Source organism: Parus major, chromosome 3 (genome assembly GCF_001522545.3).
Source record: "Parus major isolate Abel chromosome 3, Parus_major1.1, whole genome shotgun sequence".
NCBI lineage: Eukaryota > Metazoa > Chordata > Aves > Passeriformes > Paridae > Parus > Parus major.
In genome coordinates, this window is record NC_031770.1 from 40,187,664 (window position 1) to 40,202,066 (window position 14,403).

Genomic DNA, 14,403 nt, shown 5'->3' on the forward strand with positions numbered 1-14,403 from the left:
CACCCCAACATAGAAAACCCCTGGATTAAAGGATCATATGTAACTTTTGACACACTCCCCCAAATGAAACCTTTTGTGTAAATGGAGAAAAGAATCCTTTCATGGTGTAGAAAGTCAACAAAGAATAAATCACTATTTTGTTTGTTCTGTTGCTAGACATGCTGAACAAGAAACCACTGCCAGACCTGTGAAATTCTCCCATTAATCCTACCAGAGTATGTCCAATACTCTTGGAACAATGAAAAAATATTCAAACATACTCCACTGACTAAAATGTAATGTTTTCCTAGTTATAGTAAGGATGGTGTTATGTGCTAGTTAGAATACTTGAATTAAATGACTTTACATACCTTTTATTTGTGTCCTCATTTTCCAAAAATTATTTTAAAATAGAGTGGTTTCAAAACATAACATAGCTTTCAAAGAATAGAAGGCACTGGGTGAAAGAGGTCTTTCAGTATTTCTGTTTGCTACTGAATCCTTGGAGTAAACAATTACTTTTACCCAGCTTCTGCAAAGCACTTACCTTTTGTTTCAGACTCAGTACAAGCAGCTGAATGAGGTAATGCCTACATCTCCAAGCCCAGGAGTGTACTCAGACTGAGCACTGAAATGGAGTAGGAGGATAATAGCTGCTCTTTTGTAAATTTAGGGTGAACTTCAACTCAGCTTCCAGATTGCTGTATTCAGAGGAGAGAACTCAGACTGCTTGTCTGAACACCAAAAACTGACTTCTTCAATTTAGACACTGAAACAAAACTTCACATCAGTGCCCTCAAATGCAATCAAAACACATCACGTATACATAAATGTGTATTTTAAATTAAGAGTTTCTTGCGACAAAATTGCATCAGTTTAAGTGAGCCAGTTAAACACTACCCCATTCTCTATAAAAATACCATTTTCAAATTCTTTTAGAAGCAGGTGCTGAAACAGCTTTCCTGAGGTAGAGGACGAGCGGACCCTGACTGAGCCACAGTTATCCTCTGAAAATATAGAAGAACCCCTCTGCAAACACAGAACTGTTTCATATTAGAGACCAGAATAATTTTCTTTAGACATCAAAGTCAGACAAGCATAATTTTCAGAAGTACATTAAATAGTATTTATTGAGTTTGCAAGTTCAGGGGCAAAGCAATAATCTCAGTCTCAGCTAAATACACACCGTGGCATGTTGCCCTCATGTTCTTTCATCCATTAGACAAATGAACAATAACATGGAACATCATAATGAGGGGGGTTGAAGAAACAACATTTGCCTTCTTGATTAAGCATACTATGTTTTTATGGAAGAACAGACTCATTCTCCTGATGTTTGGGAGAAGGTATGGGATGGTTGATCTGATATAAAGTAAAACTATGTAGAAAACAGAGCTTTTTCCATATGACCACAATAAAAGCTAGATGGCTAATACAGACTTCAGACTGCATAGAATTCCTCACAAGAGGGAAGTATAGTTTCTCCTTAGCAAGTCCTTGTGTCTGGACTGATTCTGTGGGTACATATGGTTAAAAAACCACCAAGGCCTGCCTGCAAAATCTTACAGCAGAGGTTGTTTTCATTTTCACCATGGTGACCCTTTTGGATAATTAAAAAAAAAAAATATACACAGAGATTCATTCATATTTACAGAATAAATGGTATGAGAGGGAATTAGATACAGTGATATTTATGTCCAGGCATTAACAAACAAGATCCCTTGTGTAGACTCAGGGATTTTTCACAGCTCCTTTAAGAAAGTTTTCTCTGCACATGAGTCCTCTTATTTTGCCAGCGAGAGCCAGCAGGGTATCTCACTGTAAGAAATAGATGCATGCTCTCCCTTAAACCATGGTCATGACCTTCAGAGAGGCAGGTTGGAACCTCCTTATCTTTTTCTTTAGTGCCTTTGAAGCTTTGATGCGACAAATTCTGGGCACTGGAGGAAGAGGCTTGGAAGAGGTCTGGACAGTCACAGATTGTCTGACTGAACCTTCTGGCCAAATCAGCTCATTTTCATCCCCCTCATCATAGTCAAGAGCAAGGCTGCTGCTGTTACTGCTGCCTTCTGAATCACTTTCACTGGACTCACTGTCCCCAAATCGGTTGGCTGTGAAATCGCTGACCTCCCCTTCGCTGGTCTCTGCGATGGTGGAGTGGAAGAGGGAAGAGCACTCCGCAGAGTACTCGGAGTGGTCTGACTCGCTCTTGGCAGAATCTCCGTGGTGCTGGCCCTTGGGGTGAGCCCTCATGCTGACGGTGCGCAGCACGCCGGCTCTCCTCGCTGGCTGCCTTGGCGCTCCCAGGCCAAAGCTGTGAGACAGGCCGGCCGGGTGGGCCCTGGCAGAGATCTCCACTGTGGACTGCCACTTGCGCTGCTTCTTCCTGTTGCCAGTGTCTACACAAGCTGCTTCGAGCGAATACAATGCATTGGCAGAGGCTTCGTAGAGCTCTGGCCTGGATGGCACAGTGGGGAGCCTGACCTGCACTGGGAACAGACTCGACTCTGAGCATGATCTGCCAGCCATCTCACCAGAATACGAAGGTCTCCGCACGAGGCTCTTCATTCCTTGTGGTCTTTGGAGCTGATGCCACTCAGCAGGCAGCTTGGTGGCCCCGTGAGACCCTCTCACCTTCTCGTTGCAGAAGGTTTGCTTCCCAGGCCGAACGGCTTTTTCGCTGTTCCTCCTCTTTATCTTCACCGCCTTTGTTTTGGAGCTGGCAAACTTTACCCGGACTTGATGGGATTCTGCAGGGACAAACTGAGCGTGAACAAACTCGGCTCGTGCCACTCGTTCATGACCCCCAGCATAAGCCAATTTGGGATTGCCACACCTTTTGATGGGCAGTTTTTTGGGTGGGACAGCTTTAGCATTCCAGGTGTCTGGGCTAGAGTCCTCTTGACACAGCTGTGAGTAGGACAAACTGCGCTCCATGCTGCTCTCTATTGCTTCTGCCAGAGGAGAGCCCCTTGCTGCTGACTTGGCAGGATAACAACTATTCACGGCTGATGGCTCTGTGTCAGGCCGAGTGGATGACTGCTCTTCATTCATACAGCTCATGGTCTCCTGCTGCCTGGCAAATTCCCCCTCTGGCACCTCTCTTGACAGCTTCCCTTCAGCTTTGTTACTCTCCAGAGAACTCGTCTGTTTTTCCAGCTGGCTACTGCTGCTGTTAATTTTCACTCCGCCGGTGCTGGGGGTTATAATGAGTCTCTGGTGCACTGCAGCTGGCTGGCTCTTTGGCGAAAGCCACTCGCTGGCCTCAGCCCGACTGCTCCCTTTGCATCTCGTCAGCTGCAGTAATTTATCAATGTAACCCCCTGGCTTGACCTCCGTGGTTGGCCTAGTCTTAATCAAGCTGGGACCTGTCGTACTAGGCATAGGTTTGCTGGGAGGAGCTTGAAAGTCTGATTCTGGGGATGTTCCCACCAGGGAGAAAAGGGGACTTTGTAAAGCCACTGCATGGAGGGGGCTTGGGTAAGGATACACATCAATGCCATTCTTGGAGACCAAGTCATTCTGGAATTTGGGGTCCATGCTGAGCAAGTGCATGTCTCCATTATGGCACAGAGGCAACATGGATTTGGGATCCATTTCTTTCTGAAATCTAGCGTCCGCTGGAATGAGTCTTTCCAAGTCACCTATATGAATGGATGAAAATAAACAACCCATTTAAATCACACACGATTACGTTCAACCTGGTTCTTGCTAGAAGTGCCATATCAGAAAGATGTAATAGCTTTTACTAAAACCAGTAGCGTGGATAAAGAAAGTCATTTCAGTCTTCCAAGGTCAATGAATTTCTTTAAAGCTTTTATCACCTAAGCATAACAGAATTTAAAATGCCTTTTAATGCCAATAATAAAACTCTTACCTTTGCAGGAAATTTAAACTGTGCTACTTGGATGAAAGTAAATCTGTGCATATACCAAAAAGTTCTAAAATGTCACAGACCAGCAGGAACCCAACCAGACAAAAACAAGGGATTATTTTTATTTCTTAGCAGAAAACCCATAGATGAACTGAAGAATATTTATTTCCACAGAGGAAAAAAACCTAAGATGAACTACTTAGGCAAGTGGGAAGTGTAGTCCCTGAAGATGACATTTGTAGACACCAATTCCTATCTCTTCTATTTTGGAGAACAGTCTGTAATGTGCTTGACTGCAGCACCCTCCTGTCAGAAGCACTTCCTGTGCACAGAGAGGAGAGGCTGTGCTCTCGTGTGAAGAAAGGTTGTTCCATCCATAGAACACTATGGTGCTGGGCTACCTCTGGGACCAAGAATGCTAGAACCAATTACCTTGGATTTCTCTGTACTACAATGCAGACTTGAGTGCCAACAAATCCTCAGCTAACCAATTTCCTGGATGCTTCATGCTATCATGAAACCCAAGCATCACATTCAATCACATAATTCATAAACTTTGTGAATAGTCACATGATGACTATCTATGTCTCGTGACAGGAAGCTTTCAAAAGACCACAAAATTTTGGGGTGGTCTGCAGTGTCCTACCTATGCACAGACCTGCCACAGCAAAGGTTAGGATGACAACCTAACAACCCAATTTCATAATGAAAATTATTTAGGAAATTGTTGGCAGTGTGTAATGCTGTGTTCTTTTGCCAACAAACCAGGCAGGAGTCAAAAGCACGCTGTGCTTGCCGTGTCTCAGCAAGCTTTCTGCTTGCTACTGAATGAAAAGGAAATTGGTCTGTACTTGCAATTTCCTCTAAGGAGAGGAAAAGAGAAAATTCTTTCCCTCTTCAAATGACGATTTTCTGAAGTAAAATCCTGCTTCACTTCCTGCAATGTGGTCAATTTTGTAAGAATTGTTTCTTCAAGACTATACCCACTACTACCCCACTACTTTTGTTTCTCACGGTGAAGGTAGTTAGAGGCTGTAGGCAGGAAGAAGGGCTGAAGGAGGCCTGCAGTATCTCTCCCACATCCCTGATCAGTATCAGCTATCTCTTTTTGTCCTATATTAAAAAAAAACCCAAACATAAAGCCCTTGGAGTCTCAGCAACATGTTTCAAGGCAGGAAAGCTTCTGAGAGAACAAAATGTCTGCAATCTGGACATGGAAGCCATGGTTCATTAACCTCAGCTTCATCCCCAGCCTTTGACAAGCCTTTTATGCTATAATTACTGCCATCCCTTCAGGTGTGTCTACACACCTAAGTTTAGAATAGGTGGTCTTTGTTTCTGTCCCAGGCAAGCCAGAGGTGAGTGAGCTCAGGTCACGTAGCTGTGGGAATGATTCCAGAGCGGCACAGTACTTGAAATGATGTTCCCCATAGCTTCCCTGTTTCTGTAATGGAACTGCTACACATCTCACTGGATCACTCTAAGAATTATACTAACACTAGATTGCTTTGAGGCCATGGAAGAGCCCACAATAATAAGTTACTTTACAGATGGTGAACACAAGATTTGGAATATTATTATTTGGAATATTAATAAACTTGTCCATGTTGTTAAAGGTATGATGCAAATTCATGGCTGATCCACTTTTAGGCTCATGACTGCTTTCTAGATAGTCAATTAACTTTTGGCATTTGTTGTCCCTAACGGGACATAATAAATTATGAAAAAGAGTCATTGTGTGAGTCAACATTAATTTGTGTAAATAGGGAATTTTGAGTTTACTTTAAATCTTTCATATATCCCTGCACTTTCACACAAGGTATTTCAAATACATTTCACATGCAGGTAATTTAAAAAAAAGTATCTCAATACTCTTTACCATTTTATCTCATGCACTGGTGTGTTTTTCCATTTCTAAAAGTCCTCATATTTGTTATTGTTTCATCCACAAATTTTTTATTGATTCGTTCTAGTATTTGTTATTCTTTAAAAGTATCTGGAGTATGGAGACAAGGGGAAGTTGGACAATGAATGGTTTGTCTCTGTGGTTTTGATCCACTCTCACTTTGTGTATTGAAAATGAGAACTATATATTGATTACACATGGCCAATCAAGGACCTAAGAGCAATAACCAGGAATCTGCCCTTCTCCTGAATTAAGTACCCAGTTCTGCTATCAATTACCTGTGGAAACTGGCCTTGGTCTGGACCTGGCAGGAGTGCCAGAAACATCTCTGCTAGCTGCAATCCGACATCCGTCGCTGACATAGGCTCCCTGCTGCTGGAAGCTGGTGCTGTGCACAGTGGTTTCATCGGCAGACTTGGGTCGGTAATCAAACACGCTGAGCCTCGCTTTAGGGTGCTGAGAGCTGGGTAAGAGACTGGTGTGGGAAGAGGAGATGGACTCACTGTACACAGAGGTGCAAGAATTGGAGAGCGAGCAAGAACCACCATCACTCAGGTCATAGAATCCTGCATAGTTAAAATAAATAGGATATTTTATATTTACAGCAATTAAACATGCTCTGTAGAAGAAAAGTGCAGAGAATAAAATAAATCTTCATTTTCTATGTGCCACAAGCCTAAATTTATGATCATTTATTAAGGTAACATCAGCAGAAGTATACTCTAATTCAACCAACATTTATTGGGTTTCTGCATATTTACTTAGGCTCCGAGCCAGCTTGGCACACATATGCCTGCTTAGTTCTGAGGGTGGGATGGGATGAAGTGCTGCACCATCATGCCCATTTCTTCACTGGAGAATGTCTTTGGGGATTATGATGCAATTGGTGTAAGACAGGGACGTCTGACATCGTTGTAACTTGTACTGTGTACAAACACGGATTGGATAGAGCAAAACTAGCCTGTGATCAGAGCTTTCAAGTCTGTGACAGCTGTAATGTCTAAGGGCAGAGTATGGAGACTATCTTCTCTCTCCAGGTATTGAGATAACGGCCAGTAATTGTGGAAGCATTAAAAAAGGGTCTGTATAAATTCAAGGTAGGAAATTTTAGTATTCCTCTCTATAACAAATAAGGAATATTTTCTTTTGAACTGTGTGCATGTACCTAAGTACACAACTCCTGAACTCAAACACACAACAGAAGCTTGCACATTTTATATGCACTCTATGTACCAGGCTGCAAACCACATGCTGTATTCAAAAATATATATAAAAAAAAGTTCTCCTTGCCTCACTGAAGACTTGAGGCTTTGCAAAAATTCTGTTTAAAAGAACTATTTTCATTGTCTCTGACTAGATAACAGAAACCGGTTTTAACAGACATCTTGGCTATAAAAGTCTGCAGTACAGCTCTCTCTGTGAATCAGACCAGAAACCTGATACCCAGTTATCTTTCTGTCCATGGGAGCTTCACTCTGTTGGGGCAGTTTTTCTCAGTGTCTTTTAACAGTGCTGTTTTGCTTCTACATGAATTCATCTGACAGAAGCACTGCAATAGTGATTTTCAAAGCCCTAGTGAGGTTCAGAACCCTGGATTCAAACCAGAGTGTTGATGTTGGTCTCCACTTTGTTTAAGTAGTCTAGCCATTTTACCAATCATCATTCCACACTGCACAAGGTAATTAATAAGTAAATCTGTCTCCTTCTCCTTCCACGTGAGGCTACAAGGTTCATTAAAAAAAAAAATTAAAAATCCAGAAAGAATACTGCTTGAGTGAGCATTTTCCAACTAAATCAACTTTGCAGGAAAATTCCTAGCAGTTCACAGTGTGAGCTCACTCTGTGCCAGATAACTATTATCCACCTCAGCCCCTTCTGACAAAATAATACAGAGAGAGTTTTGCTTAGCAGCTGACACTCTTCAGTTCTCCTAGCACCATACTGCTGGGAGTAAATAGCCAAGTGCACATTACCTGAGCTGGGCCGGCTGTCACTGTCCAAGTATTCACTGGAGGTCTTACTGACGTCCAATTTCAGCTCACTTATTCGCTGGTCGAGCTGATCCAGGTGGCTTTTCAAGCCCACATCCTGTCTCCTCAAACGAGACTAAATCAAGGGAAGGAGGAGGAAATGGAGAGTAATCACAGTTAGAATCTCAGCAGCAATGCATGAATTCAGGCCACCTGTGCCAGCAAGATTCTATTCTCATGAAGTGTTTTCCTCAGCTAGGGACTATTGGCACTTTGTAACAAGACTGACCTAACAAACAAGGATAAAACATTTAGTTTATTAGTATGTATTGTCTTCTGCCCAGCTAAACATGTTCTCAAAACTCACTCTGAAGGTACTTACTTTAACTTTTGGCTTTTTTGTTACACCCAGGGCAGGAACTGTGTCTCTAAATAGGACAGAAATCTTTTAAGTAATTAACATATTCTTATTGCACTGCACTTCGCCATACACTGCCTCTGAGCACAGGAGGAGATAAATCTTATGGATTGTCTGCATGAACTCTTAAGATGTGCTGGATTAAAGGAAACCACTGTGGCTGAGGTATCTTATTTCCCTACCGAGTACAGGCAGCATGCCCACTCCAGTAAAACCCTTGGCTTTGATGACATGTCTCTAAAGTTGAAAGGATACACTGCCAGAATTGTGACATCTATTTTACTGCAAGTTTTCCTAGCTTGTCTTCTGGCCAGTTAGCTCCACGCAATTCCTGGAAGGAGAAGGTGGCACTTGAATATGGTGGGGAAATTACTGTATTTAAAATAAATGGTGTCTCAAGCTTGTGAATAATCTTCAGAAGCCAGCAACTAGATCTGCTGCCTGCTGCAATCACTGACCAGGCTGATCTGAGGTAACAGCTCCCACAGTTGCTCCCCCAGTACTTATGCCGTCAGCTTGGCAAGGCAGATGGCCAGGCATGAGGTACCAGCCAAAGAGCCACAGTTGGTTTCTGTCACAAACTTCTCACATGACACCTGGCAAATTATCTAAAGCCCAGACACTATTTGGGCAGCTTCTAGTTATATCACACCTCACCAACCATCCTACAGTACTTTACAGAAAGGTGGTCTCTTGAAGTTGGTTGTAAAGTTGTGCTCAAAGCCCTCAAGAGGATGGGTTTCCACTCAGTAATGGTAAGAAAAACATTATTAAGATTCTTCTTTATGTGTACATTTCTTATTTAAAAGCACATGTGGCAGTTCTAGCAGCATTTCCAAACTGAAATATATAGAAATAAAAACTCTAGGTCCCCTGAACCAATTAAAGGATCTTAAAAATTAAATGACGTGCAGAAAATCAAGATCAGCATGTGCACATTTTTGCCTCCTTCCTTTTGTACAAATTATTCAGCTTTTAACATTTGCATAGGTTTCTGCATGGCTATAAATACTAAAAGAAAAGAAAGGTAAAATCCTGAGGTAATCAGTAAATGATAAGAAATTGTAAAAGAAAAAAATATAGATGCCCTGAGTTTCACAAGAAAAGTCTTGGGGCTGGTGATGCTGCTGAGAAGAAAAAAAAAAAAGATATTTTTCGCTTGTTAAAGAGGACTGGAGGAACATATAAGACACAAGAACTAAAGCCCCTTTTTCTTAGAGTCACACATCTAGAAAGGCTTAAACTCAAGAGGCTCATTACTGCTTCCTAGAAAAATCCATAGCGATTTTCCCTCTTCCCATTTCACATAAACAAAAAAGAAGGGAAGAAATGGATCATAAAGGAGATTTTCTATTCCATCTAAATGATGAATGTATGACCTCCTCAGTACTTCTTTATTTCATGCTAAAAAAGCAAAACCATGCCATGCCTTCTTCAATCCCACCTACTCAGGAAATCACGAAGTTTTGTTTCCATGGCTGGAATTAATTGCTTAATGATTAATGTTTTGCCAGCCAATCCCTCAGTCTGTGGTTTCTGATTAATGACAGAGAGGCCACAAGGCTCTCAGGTATTCAAACATTATTTATTATACCTCCAGGTTCTGTCTGCGTTTTCACAGCATTTTAACCAACACACATGATTTACATCATCGTTTTTAACCCTTTTATGGTGCCTCACACCATTGGGTTTTCATGTTTCCAGCCGCTGACCCAGCTTTGATCTTCCAGTTAACTGCTTCTGCACTCTGAGAGGCATTCCTCAAACCATTTGGATAAGAATGACTTTTCCGGTGTGTTTGTTTCAAGCTGTTATTGCTCCAACACCCATGCTAGGCAGCACTCAAAACTCTAAACCCTAAACACACTCTTTCTCTATTCACAACATGAATTTTACACCTGACAAAACCTCGCAGGTAAAACCATCTGTTTGCTTTGGGCAACGCAGCTGTGAAGACTTCTGGACACTGCACAGCATGGGACCAAACTCTCCCAATCAACATGTACTATCAATGGACTACAGTTCTGGGGAGGCAAATCCGGGAAATCATCATACCACCCATTTTTCAGAAGGAAGAAACATTCTCTGAAAAGCAGGTTCCTTTACACCAACATTTTGGGGTGGGCACCCCAAATCAAGGTACCAAAACCCACTGGTCATACTTGACTATTCTTCTCAGCTATTGTTCTCTTCAGTCAAAGGGGGGCTGTTGACACTTCTTGGTTGTAGATTAGCATCCTGTAATTCTATTAATCTGACTTCATTCTGGAATGCACCAAACGTAGCATTGTTTTCTAGTTTTGCCCATATAAAAATTAGTCACCTATGAGTCTTTTTGTAACTGATGGTGCAAAGCAGCCAGTTTCAGAGGGAAATTACTACCATCTATCCCAGACACCTGTAACAGAGCAAGGGAAATTCTTTCCAGAAGGACCTCTTTCTCTCAGCTGACAAAATTTTTTGTTACTTAAAAAAAAAAATCCCCTTGTTTAAAAGATGTTTTCTTCTATTTAAAATCATCTTAAGGGCGAAAAAAAAACTGGGTAAAATGCAGAGTACCAAATGTTTGGTTTTTTCTCCTAAGTATAATGTGTACCTTCTCACATTTCTGTAACATCAAAAACAACCTGAAAGCTTGCAAAACAAAATCATCAGATTCAAATCAAATCAAATAAGATTTATAAATATGTCCTCTGAGGAAAGAGCTGAGAAAATACTGGATGTTGCAGCCTTCGATATCCACCTACACTGACAGCAATCATAGATTTCTTTCTTTACATTAGCCTGAATTTGCATCTCTTCTTTTTCCTCTTTGTCACCATGATACAGATTGGCTAAGAGAAGTTTAGCATCTTCAGGATCACTGATAGTGGGTGGCATCACTTAGCTCTGCTCCTCTTCTGCTACAGAATTGACCCTGCCTGAACTGTAGTAATTTGCAGTTGCCAGAAAAGACATTGGCCACCAAAAGGAGCCTCTGGTTGGGGCAAAAAAGGGCATGACTGTCAGGAGTAGCAGACTCCACAGCAGAGTGCTAGAAGGCCAGCTGATCACTGTCTCTGGTAAATGTTGATGGGGAAGAGACTGAGATTCTGGAATGGCATCCACACATGGTGCCTAAGGCATCTGATGGCTCTGCTCTGTTATTCCCATTAGTCAGACTTGAGTCCTTAAGGTTTCTGCCTCTGCTCTCCTGTTTTGCACCCAACCATATTATAGGAGAAGCCTGGCTTGACTTTTTATCTGCCTTATTGCCACTGCTAAGATCCCTTGAGCCACTTTCAGCTGAACAGCCTTCTCATTTCACGTTGTGAGGACCAAACTTTTTACGAATTAGACCATGACCACGCTAAAGCTCAGGGCTACAGTCCTCTTTGAAAGGTACACTGCAAGACAAAGTTACATTTACACTGTTAATGAGTTTCTCAATCTGAAATCTTATAGAGCAGCAATCTCATACTGCATCATCCATGGGCCAACAACTGTTGCTGAAGACGTATCACTCCTTGAGCAATGCTGTGCTTTGCATTTTTTGTTGTTTTCAGTTTTAACCTAATTTCCTGCAATCGTGAACTGAACTTTCATGAGTTTTAAGTGTAATACCCTGCTCATGAGTCACTGGGCAATTTTCAGCCTGTGGTCACTGAGATCCTAGATCTGTGAACTACTTCTAAAAGGACTGTGAAAAGCCTGTTTTCAACTGGGTTTACTTTGCTACTAAGGAGATTTGAGGTATGCACCTCTACTCAGAGATACATTTGCAATTTGCAAGGGGAAAAGAAAACAATAAAGGTACCTGGAGGCCTGAACAGCAGAGTTTGAAAAGCCTCTGGATTACTACTTTAGGCATTCACACAACTGTATTTTTGCTGAAAAACCCTGGATTTATGTAGTTCTGAGTCATTCTTCTCAAGTTGTATGAAAACTTTCCTCCCAAGAGACATGTTTCCTATAATTGCACTGGCACCTACTGGCGAAATCCGTCCCTCTCTGGAGGTGTGCAGCGTTATTCTTGAGTCCACTCAACTCCTGCATTTCTAAAGGGCAGCAATTAAAGGGCTTTTTTTCCTTCCATTTTAATGGCTAGTTTCTCCCACGCTCTTGGAAAGCCTTGTAAGGTGCAAGTAAAGTCCTGACAAATTAATTTTCTATTTTAATATTTTATTTGAAAAATATAAGACAAATGAGTTATTACAGCACAACAGCTGACATGAAAAAAGTATGCTCACTATGATCTGAGCTCATTGTGTGATTCTGTTATCCCACTGGCCTCAAACAGGAAATAAATGCTTTCACTTCTTTTTTTTTTTTTTTTAATAATTAAACAAAGAAGAAACGTAGAGTCATTACTTAAGATTATTAATGACTGGTAATCAAGTGGCTGGCCGTCCACGTGTCTTCTATTTTCTTAATTTAATCAAGATATGCCTGCTGCTGTGTTTTCAGACAGTGGTGGCTAGGTTTCCCTGAAGGTTAAAGCCCATTTTATCCTCCTGAGATGCTGCCTGAGAAAGCTGCCTCCGGGGAGCGAATAACTGTGCTGCTTTCACACCTGATGGATAACTGATGGCCAAGACTTGCACCAGTACAGCCTGAATTAAGTCTGAGTTCACTGAAGCGTGTAATTGCCTATACTAGAGATTATAGCCCTTTACCCTTTGATTATTGTCTCACCTATGAAACTCGTTTCAGCTACAACTAAGAATTATTTTTTTTTAGTTTAAAAAAAAACAAAAAACCCAGTGTAAGTGGCCGGTGTAGCACTTCAAATACAAGCTCTGGCATTCAGTTATTCTTCCCTTTTGATCAAGCAATCCGTGGAAAGAACAAAGTACTCCCGTCCCACGAAGCGTTTCCTGGCAGAGCGACTCCCGCGGGCACACATGGCTGCGCGCTCCCAGGCGGAGGCGCAGAGGTGTGCGCGCACACACCCACCCAAACCCCGGAGCGCTTATGCAGGTGGATCTCACCCCGCGTGTCTCTTGATCTCCTATGCAAACGGCTGCTGCCATCGAGAGCCGAGCGCTGTATTAGTCAAGTTAATCATCGCCTACTCCCCGGCTCCGATGAATGAGCGGTGCCGGGTTAACAACTTCTCGCCCTCGCTGGCACGGCGCCCGCCCCCAGCGCTGCCCGCTCGGGGCCGCCCGGGTGAGCCCCGCCTGGGCCGCGGCAGCGCCCGCCCGTGACATCGGCGGTGCCGGGGCTCGCCCCGACCGCCCCCGGCCCGGCCGCTCGCTCCTGCCCGCGGGGGGACGGCGGCTGCAGCGCCCGGCCCGCCCTCGGTGCCGGCGGCTCCCGAAGGGGAGCCGGGTCTCTGACAGCCCAGCGGAGCTCCCGTCCGCCCGCGCTCGGCGCCGCGGCTGGGCTCCCGGAGCCGGGCAGCGCGGCGTGCCGTCCTGTGCCGTCCCTTACCAGCTGCTCCTTCAGGGCAGAGAGGGTGGCCTCCAGACGGTGCTCCTTGCTGTGGCCGGACAGGGGCTGCTGCTCTCCGCCCGCCGCCGGCCGCTGCGGCATGGCCAGGGCGGCCCGCACCAGCTCCCGCTGCTTCTCCCGGAGCACCTGGAGCTCCTGGAGGCCGGCGAGGGCCGCCCGCAGCCTCTCGCCCACCCGGCCGCGATCCCAGCCGCCCGGCCGCGGGGCGCCCAGCAGCATCGTCAGCGCTGGGCCGAGACACCGGCCATGGCAGGGGGGCGGCGGGGAGGATGCGGGGCTGCTCCCGCCCCGGGCCGTGCCTGCGCTGAGGCCCCCTCGCCCCGCTCCGCCGCTGGCACCGGAGCGAGTGAAGCGGAGTCGTAGCGGCTCCTGCGGTTTTGGAGGAGAGGTGGGGACGGGGGAGGGAGAGAGGGAGGGCGGGAGCGAAGGGAAGAGGCTGCGGCTCCAGGCAGCGCCGGGGCCACCTCTCGGGTGGATACGCGGGGAGAGCAGCCAGTACCCAGCGCTCCCTCCGCCCCGCGCGGGGGCGGCTCCCGCCCGCCCCATCCCCATCCTTGCCTCTGCCCGGGGGGCTGCCCTCGCCTCGTCCTCCGCCCCAGCAGCGAAGAGGGATGGGGTGCCCGCCCTCTCCCGGCAGAGACAGGGGCCGGCGAGCCGGCACAGCGCGCCGGGGTGAGAGCGCCTGTTCCAGCCGGGAGCGAACGCCGGGGATGCTGCGAGACCGGAGGCGAGCCGGTCGTCCCGCTGCTGCAGAGCGCAAATTAAAGGGATGCCAGGATACGGTGCTAAGAGCGCTCGCGGGTATAACAGCGCTTGCCTC

At 44.8% G+C, this 14,403-nt stretch overlaps 1 protein-coding gene across 1 annotated transcript; it reads right to left on the reverse strand.

The window, feature by feature from the left end:
• Positions 1-1,078: 1,078 nt before the first annotated feature.
• DACT2 (dishevelled binding antagonist of beta catenin 2) lies at positions 1,079-14,135 on the reverse strand. The gene is made up of 4 exons (XM_015620442.1): positions 13,563-14,135; positions 7,733-7,865; positions 6,038-6,325; positions 1,079-3,623 (listed from the first exon to the last, which is right to left on the reverse strand). Exons 1-4 carry the CDS (start codon positions 14,133-14,135, stop codon positions 1,825-1,827), a joined length of 2,793 nt encoding a protein of 930 aa, XP_015475928.1. The 3' UTR covers positions 1,079-1,824.
• Between the last annotated feature and the right edge of the window lie 268 nt (positions 14,136-14,403).